The following is a 21,662-nucleotide window of genomic DNA, read 5'->3' as shown; positions in this document are numbered from 1 at the left end:
ACCATGGAGCATGAGTAGCTCTTCTGGGGGTAAAAGGGGGTGGTGGGTTGTAAGGACTCTCTGGAGTCTGTGGTTCAAAAGCACAGGGTGCAAATAGGAGGAATGGTGGGAATGGGTGGAAATGATACCCCAGTGCTCACTGAGTGTTCTCCCCTTATTTGCTGTCTATTGGAAAGATCTTTGATCTTGCATTTTCTGCAGGAAGCAGTGCTGTCAACATGTATCCAGTGCAGCATTTAATGGACTGGACCTCTTGAAATAGGTAGAAGAATGCCTAGATTATGGTTGTGGGTTCTCAAGGAGCTTTGGTCATTGCTGGGAGAGAAAGAAACATTCAAACACTAACAGTGGTTCAGCTGAACAGAAGCTTGTTTCAACTATGTAATTATACTTCAGAAGTAAAAGGTACAGTTGCAGACTGCTTGTGTGTCATTGAAGGTCCCAGATTTCACTTATCCTTGTAATTGCTAGAAGTGTGCATCCAGTCATTTACACAGACCAGGAATGTGCACCCCAGAGTTTGCCCAGCAGTGATGTGACTGGCAGTAGTCACTTATATGCACTTAATAGGGGAGTCTGAAGTTGCTGAAGCTACATTAGGTTTGAGAATTGCTGTCTTAGGCTTAATCATCCAAATAATTCTGTGAATGTGAGCTTGATGTCTGCTGCTTGCTACTGATCTCTTTGTCTTTCCTTTGTACTGCAGTGATTTGTGAGAATTATTTACGGGGTGTGGACATGTAGAGTCTTCTCTAGTGGTGATCCTTTTAAGTCTCAATAGGCCATTACATTTACTTGGCAGTAAAACTTCACACATCTATTGTGTGAACTCTTGACCTTGAATTTGGAAATTTTGGGTAGAATCTGTATGAAGTTTGACCTTATCTTTAGGTTTTGCTTTCAATCTCTGGAAGTAATTTTATAAAAATGAAGCTGAAGTTAAAATAGTGAAATGCTGCTATAGAAGTTCAATTAGCTCAGTGATTCAAGGCTGAAAAATAGCAAGCCACATCTAAATGCAGTGTTAAAACCACTGCAGTTGTACATTTGAATATTGTTGTGACAGATCTAGTAACACTCTATTTTTATTGTTCCTTTATTTTCAACAAATACAGAACCTATATGGTCAAAGCAAATGTCTGTCTTGCACATGGCACTAATAACAATGCTGCCTTTGTATATACAGAAATACAGCTTGAATTGCTTCAGTGCAACAACATACTTTATGCTCTGCATCTTACAGGTGCAGATCTTTCATGGAAGAAAGATGAAACATGTTTTAGAAAGGTACATGGGGTGTGAATTCTTGTGTAACACGGCCTCTAGAAAGTCCACCCAGGTCAGACCTGTGTGTTGATTGCATGCTCCTATTGTAAAGAGTCCTTTTTAAGTCTGGTCTAATAGTCAGAAATCTTCTACATGCAGGTTTATCATCATCACCTTTCTAGAAATGGAGCAGTGTAAAGGGCCATAGAATGGTGTGGGTTGGGAGGGACCTTTACTATCATCTAGTTCCATGCTCCTGCCATGAACAAGGACACCCTCCACTAGAGCTGGTCACTCAGGGCCCCATCCAGCCTGGCTGTGAACACTTCCCGGGATGGGGCATTCCGCAACTTCCCTGGGTGAACTGTGCCAGTGCCTTGCCACCCTCATGTAAACAATTTCTTCCATATATCTAGTCTAAATGTGCCCTTTCAATGTGAGCCTATTACTCCTTGTCTTGCCACTACAGTTCCTGATGAACAGTTGCTCTCTGGCTTCCTTGTATGCCCTTCAGATACTGCTGCTATGAGGTCTTCGTGCAACTTGCTCTTCTCCAGGCTGAGCAACCCCAGCTCTGTCAGCCTGTCTTTGTAGATGAGGTGCCCAGACCCCTTATCAACTTCATGTCCCTGCTCTGGACTTGCTCCAGCAGTTCCACGTCCTCCTTATGCTGTGGGCACCAGAAATGTGCCCAGCACTTGGGGTGGGGGCTCATGAGGGCAGAGTGGAGGAGGAGGAGGAGGATCCCCTCCCCTGACCTGCTGGTTACACTCCATTTGATGCAGCCCAGGATACATTTGGCTTTTTGGGCTGCTAGCTCACACTGCTGCCTCATAGTAAGTTTTTCATCAGCCATCACCCCCAAGTCCTTCTCCTCAGGGCTGCTCTCAGTCACCTCTCTGCACAGCCTCTGGGTGTGTTTGGCATTGTCTCAGGTGTAGGACCTTGCACTTTGCTTTGTTGAACTTCATGAGGTCACACAGCCACACCTCTCCAGCTGTCAGTGTCCCTCAGGATGGCATCTTTTCCGTCCAACATGTTGACAGCACCCGCAGCTTGTTGTCATCAGCAGACTTGCTGAGGATGCTCTCCATCCCACAGGATTCCCACCCTCAGCAAGGTGGAGTGACTTGGGATGAAACCGTCAGTGTTTCAATATTTTTTAAAAATTACAGTTAACACTTGAAATGACAATTTCAAATATTTGTTGACCAGAATATTAGCCTGAGAAGACTTCTGTGCTAAAATAATTGTAGGATGATTTTGTGAATTATAGCCTGAATTAACAGTCTGCATTTGCCTTTTAGGTACTTATGCAGTTGAGGGTCTGCAACTTGTTTTCCTAAGCCACTGGTGCACTATGTCACACTTCGGCAAAGCAGCAGCATGGAACTTTGAGTATGAAGCTTTGAGGACTTCTCCCAAGTACTAGATTGATGTGCTTGCTACCTGAGTAGTTGCTCTTACTTCTTACTAGGAAAAGGCAGTGAGGTGTTTCTGCATTTGCCTGTGAATAGTGTGTATGTTAATCTGAAAGCCTTGAACTGTGTAGTTAATTGCCTATTGATTTTGTGAGGTGTAATAAGTAATTGGCGTGGTGCATTCCAGAGTAACTTTTATCAGGGTAAAATTAAGCAACTCTATAGAAGACCTTTGGTCTCTTAATTGTACCTGAAATACGTTTCCATGCTGAGAGGAGCTTTTTTGTAAAATGTAGAATTGCCCTAGTGGTTATAATAAAGTTTATTCAGAGTGTTTGAGTGAACACTTTAATTGAAAAGTAGAGAATGCTGTATTTGAGAGATGCACATCCTTGTGATTTGAACAAGGCAGGTGCTGTGTCCTGCACTTGGGTCACAGCCCCATGCTTTGCTACTGGCTTTGGGGAGACTGGCTGGAATGGGGCCCAGGGGAAAAGGACCTGGGGGGGCTGATTGACAGCAGCTGAAAGTGGCCAAGGAGGCCCGTGTCACCCTGGCCTGTATCAGCAATAGCGTGGCCAGCAGGAGCAGGGCAGTGGCTGTCCCCTGCACTGGGCACTGGTGAGGCCATGAAACAATTGGATGTGGTGCTTTGTGCCCTGGTCTAGTTGACATGGTCAGTTAAAGGCTAGACTCAGTGATCTTCAAAATCTTTTCCAACCTAAATGGTTTTATGATTCTGTGACTTGTGATTTGTCTTTTCAGAGAAGCTCTCAGTTGTTTCTAATATTTCTGAACATCATATAAACAATATAATTTGTAAATCTGATTTGTTTGATCTGTTACATGGAATTTGTTTAGTGAAGTAGCTCTTGAACATCTTAGAGCAGACCTTAACTGAAAAAAACAAGAGCTGAGAACCCAGCACAAGAATATTTTTATAAAATAAGCAACCTGTTGATAGTTTTGTGCAGGTGATACCTGGAGCCTGTCCTTCCCTTCCACCCTCCACTGTGTGCACCAAGTCAAATAGCACGCTACAAAATTACATGTGCCCCTGTGTGTACCAGACTTAGCTTGCCTGTCTCTGGAGAGAAGGAATTCAGGCTGAAGTCAGGGTTTTTTGGAGTCCCTGATTAGGAGGAAAATTGGAAGTCTTAATTAAGTCCTTGACACAGGGTAATGTATTTGATAACAATGATAATATTACAAATCAGCAGTTTCAGATTTGTGGTTCTGGGACTCCATTAACCTTTGGGTCATTTTAACAAAATGTATATGGCTTTTGATTAAGAGCAGGTAAAACCAGAAGGCAGCAAAACATTTAAATGGTGTGATTTAAATCTGAAATCTCTCAAATCTGAAATTACAGACTGATGTGTAAAGGAAACTGCTAGACACAGTCTTGTCATATAAAAACTTCCAAACTGGATCTTCAGTTCAGTACATAAAGAAAAAAATCTTGCCTTATGTGTCATCCTGCTGGGAAATTAAATGCAGTAGTCTAATTTGGGCTCTTTTTGTAGGTCATTTGGTGGGGCAAATAGGGCACGTCAGCAAAGATCAGTCAGTGCTTTTTGTTTTGATAATCTTTACTGAGGGCACAGTTGAAGGAATTTGGAGAAGATCAGTGATGTTATGAGCATCTTCATTCTCACTTCCTGTTTTTCCTTTCTGGAGAAATACAAAGCGCACCACTTGAGATTCAGAAACTGGTTAATTTGATGTTTAGTCAGAAGACAACTTTGTGCAGTTAATATTTGTTGTTGAATTTTTGACAATACATCAGAGATACCAGGGCAGGCTTTCTTTAAGAGTGGTAGGAATAAAGTCAGTAACTTCATCTCTTTACTACCTTCAGCTGCATACTTAAAAATGGGCTCATAATAATAAAACTTCCCTACAGGAAATAATTCAGGTAGGAAAGAACAGTTTCATATGAAACTGGGCAGCTTTATAATGTATAAATACATTAATAAACTGAATTACAGTGTTATATGCTAATCCTACCCTTGAACCGTCTGAGGTAAAATATTTTCCTATGTCTGTGGCATGTTTTAAAGATAATCAAGGAACATATTAATATGATTTTATATCTTGAATTGTTATTTACATTTTCTTCTTTACATTCACTTCTTTATGAGATGTAGTCTGTGTATTACAACTTAACTGACATTGTCTGTAACACTGCTCCTGTGATAATTTAAATATTAAAATAGGCTATTCCTTCTTGAGTTATTCTGTGAATGGTGTTTCCAAACTCAGTAATGATATTTTTTATAGTGTAAAATAAAAGTCAGTTTACAACTTTCAGTTATTATGACTTGTTAATTTTGTTTTTATATACTGTAGGATATGTTTTGGAGTTGCAGACAGAGTATCTTTGCTGAAATGAAGAAGAAGTTTTCACAGGTAGACAGATGAAATCAGCTTTATAAAATGATAACCAAGAAACATAGTAACAGCATGATGCTGTAGCTTCTGTTTATTTTAACATAAGCATGAGCTATTGACACTGAACTCTGTGCATGTTCTTGAATACAAAGATGATGTACATATTAAATTCAGTCTTAATGGTAGCTTCAAGCTGAGTATGTGTTGATATGCTTTTACCCTGGTGTGTGAGGCTTTGGCTCTCTCTGTCTCTGCAGTAAAAAAAGGAATTGTTTTGCTCTCATAATATATCAGATTATATAATGGTTTAAATTAATTTCTGTGTTTCTGTTGTGGATTTGGTTTGATAACAGCCTGTAAGAATAACTGAAGGATCTATCACCGGCCAGTCTTGCTTTTCACACTATTTCTGTAATAAAGCCCCAGACAAGGTGTTGGATTGTTGTCTCCTAGTTCAGCTGGTGTGTGTGAATGCTCTTCGTGAGCAGAGTTGGGCTGAGGTTATTTTTGCTTTATCTATTTACTACTAACAGCTTGAAGTGGTGACAGTGTGAATGAATGACAGCTTAATACCCTTTGCTATACTGACCCTGAGTTAAACCAGTTCAGTCTGTCGGAATTACATCTGTGAACAAGGAGAGGATTTGTGTGACGTGCAACATCCAGCAACCCAACCAGCAAATCTTCTGGAATCGTCTATAATCTCTTCCCTTAATGTTATTTCCATCCCTCAGATACTGTGTGCCTAATTATTTCCAGTAGCAACTCTAATGCAAGTCACAACTTACTCACCATCCAGGGTACCAGGGAAAGTGGGAGTGGGAGGAGTTCACTTCCCAGGGAACTCCTGCAGAAAGGAGGGGAGTCAGTGTTGGTTATGTAAAGACAGTAGCGCAAGGAATTGAGTCTCCAGTGGAGAACTGCTCGTGACATGATTATACACAGTAGCCATCAAGTTACAGCATCAATATGAATAGTATATTTACTATGAATAGTAGTAAATGCCTCTGAACCCCCCTGCTGCAGTGTTCTGCAGAGGAGGATGGGCTCCCACCCAGAGCAAGCCTTACCATTGCTGAGGCGCCTGCATGTAGATATGGGTTGATCTTACAAGTTTGTTGGGTCTTAGCTCCTGCTCACCTTCTCAAAAAAAAATCAAAAAAGGAGACCACTGAACAAGCTTTACCTTCTCTTTCCTAACCACGCAGTGAAAATGAGAACTTGCTTCTTCAGCAAAAAAGGAAAAAAAATCCAAAAAACCCAACAAAAACAAAAGAAAGATGCCGTGCTGGAAATTTCAAGGGAAGAGCCCAAGAGAAGAAATCACTGGTGAAATTTAATTTTAGTCTACTTAAGTACAGCCCTGTATGTCTCTGTGGGTGCTGTAGATGAAAGTGAGGATATAATATGTCAAAATTACTTTCACTTCCAATCTCTATTTTCTTCTTAATGTGTGGTTAATGTTTCAGAAATAGTTTTGTGTGTCTTCTTGGAAAGTAATTCATGTAAAATCCTCCCATAAAGATGAAATGTATGAATTGTTACAGATTTGCTTCAAATAACACTTTGAATCTTTTTGAGCATGCAGTTAATGAAGTCTTCCACGCAGGATATTTCATTTGATAAGCCTAAAGAAATTGGACTCCAAAGTCTTTAAAAAATCCGAGTCAAAAGCAAACTAACATCATACAGATTGGGTCGAGGGTGGTTTTATTCGCCTTCCTCTAACAACTTTTTTGTGATGCTGATAGGAATAGATGCTGCAGTGAGCTCACATTTTATTCTATCCCTGTGTGAATACTGCCAGCAGATCTTGCAATCCCCTGCAATGAAGGCATGCAGCATCAGCTGGAATGTCTGTGTTCCTTTTCCAAGGGTTTGGTGATGTAAGAGCTCTCAAAAGGGGCTGTACCACTTTGGTGGTGCTCATCTGTGTTGTGAGGCTGGTTGTGTAGAAATACAGGGGATTCTACACAGTCTGAACATGTTCAGATCTTCTTTGTAGTTCTCTATTCTCTAGAAGCTGCTTGTGATGTGGCTGAGAGTTTGAGCATGAACGTAATTATTGCCATTTGTTGTTCTTATCCACTGAGAATTATGATAGCACCGCATGTGGTTTTCTGCCTTTTTGGATGCTGTGGCCTTTAGCCATGGACTGACATTTGGGCACTCTGGCAATGCATTACTAATGCTTCCGTGTGTTACAGCTTGAAAAGGCTGAGTCCCTGAAGGACTAATTCCTTTTACTTGCCTGATCCTTTCCTATGAGATGTGTATTTAAATATCAGTTATTCTTGTTCTGCAGTTTTGGATAATTAAGATAATTAATTGATTATGCTTAGATTTTTGACTTCCTCAGTTTTCAGTGTTGGAAAATTCTGGTCTTTTTGACTTACCTGGGTCCCGAAACTTTTATTATTATTCCATTATCACTTTCATTCAGGATCATTATTGTTCTGATTTCAGATATATTGAAGTTTCTATAGAAACTCTCTTTACTTTGTCTGGTAGCCATTTGTCAGTGCTAATTTTCTTACTTGAATCAGGTGGCTTGATTATGAAACTTTTTGTTTAGTGGTCAGATTCCAAGGTTACTTGGAAGCTTGCGCATTTTCCGGGTTGCATTCCTGAAAGTCACAAAAGGTATATTCTGCCTCAGCAAGACTTATGATTGTGTCAAAGATGAAGTGATGATTTGGAAGTCTGTTCCTGATTTTGAAGGAGTCTCCTATGTGCTTGCTAGCTGAAATTCTATGTGGAACCTGAGTGGTTTCTCTGTCCCCACACCAGAACAAATTCCTTCTTGTTCTATAAAAATGAAGCTTGTTTTTATAGATTTTTCAAAACTGGAAAGTTCTTCATTTTCTCATGTTCACGTCAGAAAATAAAGCCCAGTTTTAGGAACCTTAGTTTTTAAAAGTATTCTACATTTTATTGGTGAAGTCTTGTTTTGATTTTTCAGTTAAACTCCTAAATGTTCCTACTTTTGCTCCTGAATTGTTGTGTGCTGTCATTGCAGGCAGAATGTGCTGCTGAGGAGCCCAGGGTGCTGTGCATAATACAGGACACCACGAATGCCAAGACGGTGAACGAGCGCGTTACCCTGAACCTGCCAGCCTCCACCCCGCTCAAACGGCTCTTTGAAGACGTGGCTGCCAAAGTGGGCTACGTGAACGGCTCCTTTGATCTGATGTGGGGCAATGGAGACAGTGTCACTGACACGGTAGGGCAGCTGAGTTTTCTGCTTCCTCTGCCTAGCCAGCACTTCACAGTATAGAGAACCTCCTTCTGTCTTGCATGGTGCTGTTTAATTCCTGTTACATTTTGTACTGGGTGCGCCGCAGCAGGCTGATGCCACTCTGTTGATTTGGCTGGATTTTAGTCTCAAAGTGTGCTCTTTAATGATACATCTGTTTAATCATTAAACAAAAACTAATGTGATCATTCAGATGCAATATTAGTTTTTGTTATCACTATGTATTTTTAATAATAATACCCATGATAAATAGTCTCAATTTCCTGTAGTCTTGTTTGAGAAATGTTTTCTTCTCAGCAGCAGCATGTTGTGTAGTGAGTCCTGATGTTTCTTAGACCTATTTGAATATATTATATTTTTAAAAATTATTTATATCACTCCTATGCTTTATTGTAAATCAGTGTTGATTTTAGTTAATATTATTTCTATAGATGCACCTAGAAAACTTTCTAAGATTTGTTAAGAAGTAGTCGTTAGTTTATTTCAGGTCATGTTTATGCCTGCTGAAAGTAATTTTTTTTTCTTCTTTTAAAGAAGAAAAGTGTCTGCATGCTGTAGATTGATTACTCTGGGTAATGTAATGTTCACAAGAAACTTATGGTGTTTGGCTCCTGAATAGATTAACCAAGTGTTAAGATTAACTAACTGCATTAGACTGTAGTGTTTCTTAAACTGTTTCCAAGTTATTTCAGTACTGATGATGTATGTTTTGTTTACTGGATAATTTTTTATTTTCATGTGGTTTTGCTGTGTCAGAAACCACATCAAGCAATGTACTTGGATGGAATCTGTTAATTGCATATAGATCTGTTTCTAAAAAGTGTTGTTTCTGTTGTTTTACTCTTTTTTAGCAGACTCCAATAGATCAGAACAGTGACAAAACCATTGTGGATGCTGGTTTTGAGCCAGGGAAGAAGAACTTTCTGCATTTGACAGACAAGGATGGTGAGCAGCCTCACATAATGCAGGTAAAATCTTCACTCAGCTACGTAAGCCATTGTTGTGGGAGAGGTGTGTATTCTTTGTAGTGCTTGTGTAAGATCAGAACATGAAGTAAAACTGGGCTGAGTATTTCATCCTAAGCTTCTTTGGGAACCTTCTCAACAGACTTTTAACTGTATTTACATCTATGTTCACATTTCTCCTGAGTGGTACTAATTCCCTTAGTAATGATTTGCTGTCACTCTGTTCATGCTCGTCGATATTTATGTGATGTTTGCTGCAAGCAATTTTCTAAGGTTATATAATTAATTAAGCTTTGACACATTCAGAGATAAGTCTTAACAATACATATTTAATCATATATCCAATCCCTTTTCTCTGGTTGTTTGAAAGCAATGTTAGGACTTTCTGGCAGAATTCTCAGAAAAGGCAGCCTTGCACTGACAGCAGTGAGCTGCTTCCACATTTATTTTTATGGAAAAATGAATAAATAAATAAATATAAAAGAAGAGTTGGCATTGTTGCTAGAAGCCACTGTTTGCCATAACAAATATTTGAAATTTTCTGTTTCTCAAATACATGATGCACACAGCTGCAATATACTCAAATCAAAGACTGGATAGACTAGGGGTATATTAATATTTATTACTTAGCTCTTGTATCAGCTTAATGCTGGCTTACTTAGCCTTTGTTGTGGAGTTTAATTACATGAAAAAGGGTAAAAAAACCCCATGTGTAAATAATTGTGCTCAAGATCAGAATTTAAGAATGGTTCTGATAGAGTAATGGAGTGAAATTTGTATGTCTGGAAAAAATCTTACTCTGTATTGTAGTGCAGAAAACTTGAGGCAAATGAGATGCTGAATTGCCAACTTGCTTGCTGTGTCCATTGTAATAGTGTATTTGGTTGTGCAGTGTTCCAAAGGACCTGTCTTTCTGCCAGTGCTAAAGAACAATGTGTCAAGGCTTGAGAATTTGGAAGGCAGAACTAAAGTTACACTGTGTATCTGCAATGTTGAAAATACTGGGTGATGTGCCTAGCAAAATCGGTTTCTTAGCCGTGAGAGAAAAGTAGATCTCGTAGGTACTTCAGTAAAAATGTGTTGTCTAACTTGTGCTTATGATGGGTGTGTTTGTGTTTCCAGGAGGAGTCAGGTACAGCAGAGGACGGTGCACAGGAGAGATTTATAGGCCCCCTTCCAAGAGAGGGCTCCATTGGATGTACCCATGACTATGTCAGTCAAAGCTATTCTTACTCTTCAGTCCTGAGCAAATCAGAGACAGGTATTTTGTTCTCTCTTGTAAAGGCAGTGCTAGTTTGTAATAATTTTAGCACATTTTCAAATAGCAGCACCTCCGGATTTTTTTTTAATAAATTGCAATTTATTTTACAAATACCCACATCACTGTTACATTTTTTATTCATGTTTTTTATGATATTCTCTCATCACTTTAGAAATGAAGAACTGTGTTCCGTCCTTTCCTTACTTGGGACAGAGTAATTCAGAATCTGTCAGGGTCCTCCTTTGAAGTGTTGGTGTGCTGCTCATCCCTAGTTCATTGTAGGGCTGGATTGGCGGCGTGCCCAGCTCCAGCTGTGTTCACTCCCAGCTGAAGGAGAACTGGATACTCTGTTACTGGAGGGGTTCCTGCCCCATCTCTTCTCTGCTTGGCATGGGAATTCCTGCCAGGGGCTGCAGGTTTCTCTGCCTCCAGGAGGATTCCCCGAGAGGCTCCTCCTGCATCCCCCAGCCAGCAGACACCCTGGGGAGGGGAGTGCCTGGGGTTCTGGGAGGCTGCCCAGCAGGGCAGGAGGAGACTGCAAATTACAGCGGTGAGGAGGGTAAAGGTACTGAGCAGCCACAAAGCTGACACTCGTGTTGCACTGCTTCTCACCTGGTTAAGGCTTTTTTGGCAAATAAGAAAGTTTATGTGCCTTTTTGTCATTAATAAAACTGAAAAGACGATTTATCTAGTGTAGAGTAATAAATAAAAGTACAAAGGTTCTGATTCAGTCTCTTCACAGAAAATGCCTGTGTGTGAAGTAGCTACCTTTTCATTACTAGTATGGTACTGAGATTATTTTTTTTCAAGAATTTTCAGAGTATAAACAGGCATTTTTAATTCCTTTAATATACAGTGCTTCATTATATGCTCCTTGCTTATCAGTTGTTGCCAATATTGGATATTTTTGAGAAAATATTAAAATTACTGCTTAGATTAATATAAGTAAATAATTTCATTTTCAGCTAGTAAAAATAGCAGTGTTTTAGTAGTTCAATTAGTTCTTTAAATTAGTTCTTTAAGGGGGAAGGGTTTAGAATAGTAGTGTTGTGTGGGCACCTGGGATTTTTATTTTTTTTTATTTCTGATTTGAAAACAATAATAAAACCAGTGCAGATACAAATTATAATAACATTATTTATAGAATACTTTTAGCAGACATAAAGCAATCAGCAAGCTTCAAGATACACAATTCTTTCTTAGAAAATTCTAGTTTATTCTGGAAAATATTTAAATCTGCTATTATTTATAGTTACCTACATCCCCATTAGTGTAGTATTCAGCCTTAAATATTGCTTTTTATTGTGATCAAAAAACTAGCTTCATGTCATTCAGGAGAATTATTTTTGTTATATAAATTATTATTCCCTGTTGTTCTCAGAAATTATAACATTCCCTTCATTTACAGTGTAAATAACAATAAATAACAACAGACAAATGCAGTTCTTAAACACTATCACAGAATTGTTTTCTTGTCAAGTGTTTTAACTCTTGAATTGATGTGCCATCTTTTTGCATTATTTCCATCTCATTATTCTCATATTTTTAGGTTATGTGGGGCTGGTAAATCAAGCAATGACTTGCTACTTGAACAGCCTTCTGCAAACACTTTTCATGACTCCTGAATTTAGAAATGCATTGTATAAGTGAGTATATAGAATCAAAAAACTTCTTAAATTTGTGCTGGTTCGTATTGGTAGGAGACCCTTTGGAATTTCACCTGTCAAAATTTCCTTGTTTGGATACTGGAAATCGTAATGAAAGTCAAGCTGGATAGACTTAGAAATTATATCTGCTTAAAAGCTTCAGCTTTTCAGTAAAATACAAGTTACTGGTTGTGGCATGGACACTTTTTAAAGAATCTTGAAAACATCAAACTGAAAGTTAAATTTGATGCTAAGTGCAGTTCATGTCTGTACAGTGAATGTCTTCAAAATTTTTGGTTTTGTGTTTGTACATTTGAAGAGTATCATTGCCATTTACTGCAGAAGTGAAAAGCAACTGCATTTGACTTCTCCCAAGAAACAGAGCTGCAGTTAACCTGTGACATGGCAGACCTGAAATGTAGTAAATGTTGATTTAATGCCTTGTTGATTAATGTTTTCAAAGCAGTTTTATTTTTCAAATATCTTGTGTTCCAAATAGGTGGGAATTTGAGGAATCTGAAGAGGATCCTGAGAGGAGTATCCCCTACCAGCTTCAAAGACTGTTTGTTTTACTGCAGACCAGCAAAAAAAGGGCAATTGAAACAACTGACGTTACACGGAGTTTTGGATGGGACAGTAGTGAAGGTAATGTGCAGCTGTTAAACTGCTGTGATTTGCTTCAGCTGCTGCCTGCTAGGGGCTAAACTGCTGTTCATGGGGGAAAATACCAGAATAATTAAGATTAATTAATAGAATCGACTTTTTCAGTGGAAACAAAATAGCCTACATGGATACTTTGTTGTGCAGTGTGTTTGATTGTTAAAGAAATGGCATTTGTGAGTTTTAGGCTGTTAAAGTAAAAAGCATAAATTTTTGTAATTAAACTGTCATTACACATGTTGCTTGTTTCTAAAAAGTAATTTTTTATAGGAAACTTGCTTCTGTTTTGAATCACAAATGTCAAATGCCCATGTTGCATTTATGGAATCACCCATATTATTGTCTACTTCAAATCAAGCATGTCTTTTTTACACTTGTGTTGGTGTAATTTTGCCCCCAAAACCTGTTGATTTTTCCATTAGCACATGATGATGAGAAGTTAGAAGTTGGGTTTTGGAGAATCAGCACAAAGTAGGACAGAAATCAGAAGCAGTTTGTTTTATGTATATAGAGTACATTAGCACTTCGGTATTTTCACATATTCCTGCTTGTGTACACAGTTCTTGTTTATGTATAAACAAATTGAGCAAACTGACTGCTTATTTTTCTTGCTTACATTGAGAGGCAGCTGCTTGTGGAATTGAACAGTGGCCCAGCAGTGAACAGGTAGTAGTGTAGGTATGCACTTGAACCAATGAGTAGTTTTTTAGGAAGCATTCTCAGGCTACAGTCATTATTGGGACTAACAACATCTCCTGTTTTAACTAATAGTAACTTCAATTTTTAACAGCATGGCAGCAGCATGATGTGCAGGAGCTTTGTAGAGTCATGTTTGATGCTTTGGAGCAGAAATGGAAACAAACGGAGCAGGTAAGCTTGGAAAAACTGTCTTCATTCAGTGATGTAGTATTGTGGGTGTTTGGATTTTCTAATGATTGTAAAAATAATTTACTAAATTTTAAATACCAGCTTATTGAAAATCTGTGGTAGTTTCCAGTTTTCTGCTTTGATGCGATAGTTAAGCTGCTGTGATGTATGACTTTCAAGAGTGTGTTGCATCTGCTGTTTTCCTCCCCCAATTAAAAGTGGAATATTCTGCACTCTGGAATATTATACTCAGTCTTCATTTGAAGCTTTATTTGGGAAGTGGTTGTGTAACTCCCACAATAACTTCCTTGATGTCAGTATTTATTAGGCTTTGTTGTGGCCACTTGAAGCTCAAGCTCTCCCTTCCTAATGCAGGAGAAAGTTAGGAATATATTTCTGGCACAGGATACATTCTGATAAATGGCCACCTTCTTGCAGGCCAGTTTTAGCAAATAGGAGTAATTGGTAAATTGTCTCTGGAAACACAGGAAAGGACTGCAGGGTCAGTCTGTTAAAAATGTGTGCAAGATCAGGCTCGTTTTAAAATTCAGTTTGGTGCTTTTGTAGTCACTTAAGACGTGACTGTAAAGGACACTGAAACTTATGTAGCATGATTTGAGAAGCTTGATACGTGTTTTGGGCAGAGGAAAGTAAGAAATCAGGAGATGGATGTCCTGCTGGGGAATGGTATTTTAAATGTGTAGCCATGCAGTTAAGACTTAATTGACAAAAAGGTATTTTCTTATAAAACCAAAGAAATACGATATTGGTCATTTTTAAAAAATCCCTGTTGCTGCGTCTGTTTGTTTCAGGCTGATCTTATAAATCAACTGTACCAAGGCAAACTGAAGGACTATGTGAGGTGCCTAGAGTGTGGCTATGAAGGCTGGAGAATCGACACGTACCTGGATATCCCTCTGGTCATCCGGCCCTATGGCTCCAGCCAGGCGTTTGCTAGCGTGGTGTGTACTATTATGGTCCTAATAGTGCATCCATACACACATAGAATACATAATGCCCCAGTGGTAGAATTGGTTCCCTGGTAAGTATCATCCTAGATACTCCATCTTGGGGTGTTCGTCTTTGTGCAGTGAACCAGCTAGCAAGTTCTAGAAGATTTTTCTTTTTTTTGGCTTTTTGGTTTATTTTTTGTTTTGGTTTTTTTTTCTTTTGCCCTTCAATGAGTCCTACTGGTGCATGTACACGGGGAGGGGAAATGCAACTTTATTGCCTTAGGGCTGCAGTAATCAGTTATTTTCTTCCTGATAAAATCTTCAGCATTTACTTGAGAGATTTTTATGAGATTACAAAGTTTTTTTTGGGTTGGTTTTTTTACTGGCACATCTGCTAAATTTTCATAGCGTTATTGGAAGTGTTAGTGAAAGAACAGAACATTGACATAAAATTTTTACTTTAATTGCCATGTTGTTGCTGTACTTTTTAAAGGTCACTTAGATACCATATCATTTTAATTAATTTGATGATGATTCAAAAATCTTGTTCTACATTAATGTTTGTAGTCTCCTTTGCTCCAGCTTTACTGATGCTGGCAAGCATAACTGTTGCTTAGTAAATCTGTGGAAGTTCTTTTGTTTGAGTTTTTCCACCATGAAAAAAAAAAATACTACAGAGTGTGAAATTCCACAGTATACTGTGGATGGAGTTGTGAGAAAGAATAAGAATAAATCAAACAAGTATTTCAGTAAAGGTTGTTTTAAACAAGCACTTGTGTAATTGGCTTGTTTATTAAACATAAAGTATTTTTCCTTCTGTATTTAGTGTGCTGGCAATATTTTTAAAGCACTAATAGTCCATAATTCTTAACAGTAATTCTGTTAAGAATTGTTAGAATTAATTTAAACTGCAGTATAGCTTCAAAGTACTTCATACTTTGAAACTTTAAATACCAATCTTGAGAAGTAGTAAAGGTGAGGAACATTGATCTTGGAAAAAGAATTCAAGTTAGTAACGTCCTTTGAATTCTTTTTAAGATTGCATTAAAATTTTCTGGAACTGTTCAGCTAATTGAAGCTGTCTTGACACAGATTGATATTTTATACAGATGGCTTCCCTTTTCACCTTTTAACCCTGATTTCTAGCAGTATTCCCTGAACTAAATTTTATTTGTTGTAATTTTTATTCAATAATTAGATTTTTATGATCTGTTAAAAATAATGAAAACTATTCAGTTCATGTAGTTTAATTCTGCATTTAACAATGCATTGTTCGTCCGTCTCAAATGGAAAGGTTTTTTCTTTAGTGGACAAGTCTGTAGTGTAATGCTAAAAACAGACTGTCTATTTGTAAAAACAAAACTTGAATGAATAAGGACTGAAAGCTCAGATTACTTCTAATAGTATATGATATTTTTCCTTTCAGTCAGCATTTACTGGGTTTACTACATTGAGGAAAGTAGTTTTAAGATTTTTGTTACACAAACTTACATGGTTGCAACTTGTATTGATGTTTCAATTTTTGAGCTTTTTCAATTCCTATTCTGATTACATTCAGTTGATTCTCCTCCCTGCATATGTATGATCAATAGCAGATGTAATTTTTAGTTCTGTAGTCTTCAGCAGTGGGGAGATATGGAGGATACTTGCTTTTGGAGAAGGGAAAAATCGCCTGTTTCTAAATGGAATTCTCTGAAGGTAGTATCCTCCATTGATCCATAGATGATGTGATTTAGTAGGTGTAGGTAAAAGGGTCTGAGAGATCAAAAACTTCACACATGCGCTAATAGGGCTTATGGAAGGGAATGTAAAACTTTTTAGACCTTGCTAGTCAGCTCCTGAGGGAACTTGCAGCAGGCGACACAACCCAAGATAGGGGATCTAAGGAGGATACTACCTTCAAAGAACTCTAGTTAGAGGTAAGTGATTTTCCATTACTTTCAAACAAGAGAGAATGGATGGGTGAGCCTTGAATATGGTTAATCTGTAGAATGCCATTTAATGAGCATTATCCCACTGTTTGACATTGTGTATTACCAAAGAAATGCAGATACTAGAAATGTTGCATTAATTTATATGTGTATTACTTCTCAATGTATGGGGACATTGAAGAACTGGGAAGGATAATGTCATGCTTTCTTTATTTCCTACTATGAAGTAATTCTGAAGTTCTTCAGTGTGGTCTTAAGTTTGCATTTGGAATTTTTCTGATTCCCCACTCTATCCCCCAACTCCATGTGGCATAGCTGCAAACTCACCAGGGCAGCTCTGGGGCATTGAGATGTTGTCAGTGTGTGGCTCAAGATGGTTTCTGGAAAAGCACTTATGTAATCTGCATTGTTCAAGGGTATGGTGTCAAAAAAACCCTGAATCAGGCTTTTCTTGAGGTCAGTAGAAATCCATAAAAATATTTGGCTTATTTCAGGGAGGTAAACAGGAGCAACAATTCACATTCTGATTTTTGTAGGTACTAGTGTCTTTTTTAATTTGACAGCACTAGGCATAAGCTGAAATGTTTTGCAGTAAAAAAAAAAATATTTTGCAAGATGAACAGTGGAAAGAAAGACGCAACTGTGAGAGTTGATTTGTAGTACCAGGAAACTAGTAATGATCCAAGTATTCTGGAGCTGTAGCAAATGCAGTTGTGTTTTGTTAAGTATTGTTAATTTTTAAAATCTTTTGTACCGTAGCTTTTCTTTTGAGAGTGTAAGTACGTGTACAAGTAGTCCTTCTTAGGGCAGAAATTACTTTGAACTTTGCGTGAACTTTGTGGTGTCCTTGCCAAACTGATGAAGGCAGAATATGGATGATGTGATAATTCCTTTTTGTTTTTAAGGCTAGATCAGTAACAGCAAGGTCTTGTATTTTTCATTGAATGTACTCTTTGAGCACAGGAAAACTGATGAGCTCTGAAAACTCAGGTTCTCAGATGGCACTTAGTTTCTAGCATTTTCCAGCAGCATTTTTTCCTAAATACCATTTGTTGTGTAAGGCTTATAAAGGTCCTACTACTCCTGTTCACAGGTTTTAGAAATTTACACATTTAGGAATGCTTGCAGTATGGCACTTGTCAAACCACTGACTCGATCATAATGCATTTTTATGGAGGGAAAAGTTCTCTGCAGTGCCTCTGTTGAGCCAGACAATAATTAGGTTGAATTTTTACAGCATTTTAGTGTGCTAAGTGATAGAAATCGCAGAATATTAAAAACTGGATACACTCAGAACTTGGCTGGACAAGGCTCTGAGCAATATGCTTAAAGTTTGACCTGATTCAAGCAAGAGATTAGGATCAGATGATCTCCAGAAATTTCTTTCAGCCTGTATTGTTCTTTTGATTCTTTGAACTAGAAAGAAGTTTAAATAGCTTTTGTCATCCTAATCTGTAGCTTGATCACTTAGGCTTTATTTTGAAGTGTGTGTGTAGGGGGTTTTGGAAATGCTCAGTAACTCCAGGGGTAGAGAACAGCTGCCACGTTGAAGGTAACTCCTAAGGTAACACTGGCTTCTGGTGGTACTGCAGGGCAGGGGATGTGTGCTGTCTTAGACTTGGCAGCTTGGCAGTTTTGTCCCGGTTTTCCTGAGTAAACTGTCAGAGCAGAGAGCAGTGAACTACACTAGAGTAGGAATTGTATTAAAAAACCTCCTAATCAGCAGAACTAACCTTGGTGTAAAGATTATTTCAGAGGCAAGAGAGTCAGCCCGGGGAGCAGCAATGGTCATTATCCAAGGATTGAAAAATACATGGCTGTATATATATAGCTCAAAAGTAATGGAGGTCCCAGGAGCTTCAATCAGGCTTTTCAAAGCACAGCTCACTGTGAGTGCTAAGCAGTGAAACCTCAAGAGTGATGTAATAATAATTCATTGCCTTCTCAGGGGTCTAAAGCATCATCACTTCTTACCTAATGTACAAATTTGTGGGGTGTTTCCTTGTTAAATTGCACATCACATGAGTCTACATAAGCATTACACAATAATTTATGTCCCAACCTCCATATATTCCCATTTATTTTCATGTTGATGCACGAGCTGCAACTTTTTTTCTTACACTTGAAATATATTTTTCTTGCCTTAACTGGCATTTGGCTTACAGGAGAGTTCTGTCACTGATTATGATGTCATTATGTCATGTTTTCTGTATTGGCCATTAGCTTTTTTGCTTTTACTGAAATAGTTGTGAATAGTAGTCAAAATACAGCAATGCATTTCTTCTGCTTTCTTTTTAAGCAGGTTCTAATTTGCTTAGTCTCTTTTCTTACATTTCAGAATGAGATTCCTCACATTTCAGGACATAATCTTACTAAACACTAGCTGTCTGTGGCCCTGGAGTAAAAAGCAACTCAGCCTCTGCAGCATTTAGGAAATAAAGACATAGACAGCAGTTCAGTTCAGGCTCTAAAAGGTTTTCACATGTCTGGAGAGTCTCTGCCCAAGAGCTGTGATTTCAGGGCTGTTCAAAAGCCCTTCTGGCTGGCTCAAAAAATGTGAAATTGAGATGACTGCCTTCTCTCTAAAGTTGTTTTGTGGAGTTTGGCAGGTCTTTCATTTGTTAATAGTTGTCACCTGAAATAGGACTTTTAAAAAATGGACTCTTTCTCCTAGAATAACAACAGAGCTTTTGGAAAATACTTGCTTTGTTGTTCTTGCTGATTACCTCCATTCTTGGAAAGAAAGAAGGGAGGACGGAAGAACTGGGGGCTTTTGTGAAGAACTTGGCATATCCTTGATTTGTTCCCAAAGTGGGATTTGCCGAACAACACGATTTAGATACCAGTCGTAGGTTCTTTGCCAGCCATGTTATGACTGCTGAGTTTACTCTGCCCAGTTTAGCCCCTTCTTATTTATTCAGACTTCAGGGGAACAGCCACAGACCTTCATTAACAGATGATGATTTTTAAAATGTTTTGCAAGTTGTATTTGTTTTCACCTTCATGGGTGAGCAGAGAACTTCTGGCTTCTGCTTGGAGTTCAGAAACCGGGAGCCTATTGGCTTGCAAGCTGAGTGGGTTATGGGTTTTAACTTTGAAAATCTCTGGGTAAAATTCTTCAGTGAACCCATCTCAATACTCATAGCGAATTCTGTTTGAACAAGTTTATTCTCAAGTATGTACACCTTAATGTGCAGTGTCATTGCTGCAAATTGTGTTAGGGAGAGGAATAATGATCAATTTGGTTGTATTTTGAATATTAATTGCTGTAGTGAGGAGCAAAATAGAAATCATTGAAGTCCTGGGTGTAAGCATTACTTACAAAACTTTGGGGTTTTTTGAGCTGCCCCAAACTAGGCAGCTGTCAGAAGACAAAATTCCAGTTTCTGCTTAGTTGCCTCATAAGGTTTAGCTAGGCAACTACTTCTGTCTTTGTAGGAAATGGCCATGTCTGATTCTCCCCTTAGGGAGCAAAAGTCAAATACTCTTCCCTCTGTCCTTTCCCCAGCTTTCACTTAAAAATAGGATCTTCAGATGTAGTTTCCTAAGATCCTTGGTAGAACAGGACTAAGGCAAGGCACTGACAAACTGAGTAACTTTTTTTTTCTGCTGCTTCTTCTTTCCCCCTCTAAATATCAGATTGGATCTTTTGAGAAAAACTCCTTTAGAAATGCAGAAGAACCATCTCAAAATTCTGAGAGAGCAAGGACAAGGCAGGGTTTAAAAAGCTGATTTTCACAGCAGATGACTTTACAGACATGACTAAATGTGGTGTGCAAGGTAACAGGGGTAAATGTAACTATTGAACCAAAGACAGTTGGGATTCATCAAATCCTGAACAAGATACAAGTTAACGATAATTGTGGTTTTGCTGGGTAGAAAGGTTGATTTCTGGTCATGTTCACCTGAATATTGTGTCTGTACCAAAGTTTGTCAATCAAATTTTGGTGGTAGATTTAAATTAATTATTTGTATGTGTTTGCAATCTCATGGTAAATTTATACCTGCATGGTAAACACTCTTTAAAAATGGGGTAACATGTTTTTGTTCTTAGGAAGAAGCACTGCATGCTTTCATTCAGCCTGAGATCCTTGATGGCCCAAATCAGTACTTCTGTGAGCGATGTAAGAAGAAGTGTGATGCAAGAAAGGTAAAGACTGGTCAAATGATTTGCAAAAATTACTTTTAATAAATACCAATCCTGACAACAGGGGCATAATCTTGTCCTTGTTTCATTTAGGGTCTGCGGTTCTTGCACTTTCCGTACCTGCTGACATTACAGCTGAAGAGATTTGACTTTGATTATACCACGATGCACAGAATTAAACTCAATGATCGCATGACTTTTCCAGAGGAGCTGGACATGAGTGTCTTTATTGATGTTGAAGATGAGGTAAAGTATTTGGTTTCAGAGAAAAGCATTTAACTTCCTTCAGATTTCTCATTCTGAAAATCAAAATTCCAGTCTGATAAGCCTATTTTAATAACATTATTCATCTACATAAAATGTTCTTTAGCCATGCTAGTGCTATAATTAGAAGGTTTTAAATCTTTTAAATTTTAGTATTGCAAACAAACATGTTCTCTGTAGTTGGTGTTCCAGCTTCCATAAAGAAGCTGTTTCAGATTTCTTACCTCTTCAGTCGACGGATTTAAAGACATGAGTCTCAGGGCTTCTACATATGTACTGCAATTCCAGAAGGGAAGATTTATCTGAAACTTTTGTCTGAATCGTGTTGGTCATAAGGAATGATGTAAATTTTCAAAACTCTGAATACTGTAGTTAGTCCAGAAATAATTTGTAATGAACTTCTTCCCTCTGAATCACCATGTAGTGTATACTGTTGAAATAAGATTTTTAATTTTTTTTTTCCATCAGTCTTCTGGCTCTTTGCTTTTTGGGTTTTAACCAAAATTCATGTTGTGCAGTTACATTCACCAAGAAGTATTTACTGTGCATTTTGCCTTGAAGACCAAAGTAATTCCTCTAATTTCATTCCTGAAAACCTTGTTTGGCTTGCACTGGTATAAGATAAATACTG

The 21,662-nt window shown here is 38.2% G+C and overlaps 1 protein-coding gene across 4 annotated transcripts in view; it reads left to right on the top strand.

The window, feature by feature from the left end:
• Nucleotides 1-21,662, top strand: part of USP47 (ubiquitin specific peptidase 47) — a 50,951-nt gene that overhangs the window by 9,243 nt on the left and 20,046 nt on the right. For 2 of the 4 annotated variants that reach the window (XM_041485488.1, XM_041485471.1), the window contains exons 2-11: nucleotides 5,040-5,099; nucleotides 8,101-8,304; nucleotides 9,189-9,305; nucleotides 10,425-10,563; nucleotides 12,113-12,209; nucleotides 12,709-12,854; nucleotides 13,660-13,739; nucleotides 14,549-14,698; nucleotides 20,675-20,770; nucleotides 20,861-21,013. In XM_041485488.1, the coding sequence (XP_041341422.1) occupies nucleotides 5,040-5,099; nucleotides 8,101-8,304; nucleotides 9,189-9,305; nucleotides 10,425-10,563; nucleotides 12,113-12,209; nucleotides 12,709-12,854; nucleotides 13,660-13,739; nucleotides 14,549-14,698; nucleotides 20,675-20,770; nucleotides 20,861-21,013 (1,242 nt within the window). The remainder of the gene's footprint in view (nucleotides 1-5,039; nucleotides 5,100-8,100; nucleotides 8,305-9,188; nucleotides 9,306-10,424; nucleotides 10,564-12,112; nucleotides 12,210-12,708; nucleotides 12,855-13,659; nucleotides 13,740-14,548; nucleotides 14,699-20,674; nucleotides 20,771-20,860; nucleotides 21,014-21,662) is intronic. The other 2 variants (XM_041485479.1, XM_041485494.1) reach the window with 2 other exon arrangements.

Source organism: Pyrgilauda ruficollis, unplaced genomic scaffold (genome assembly GCF_017590135.1).
Source record: "Pyrgilauda ruficollis isolate IOZ18807 unplaced genomic scaffold, ASM1759013v1 scaffold119, whole genome shotgun sequence".
Lineage (NCBI taxonomy): Eukaryota > Metazoa > Chordata > Aves > Passeriformes > Passeridae > Pyrgilauda > Pyrgilauda ruficollis.
The sequence above is the reverse complement of the archived record's forward strand: the minus strand, read 5'-3'. Positions and strand labels throughout refer to the sequence as shown.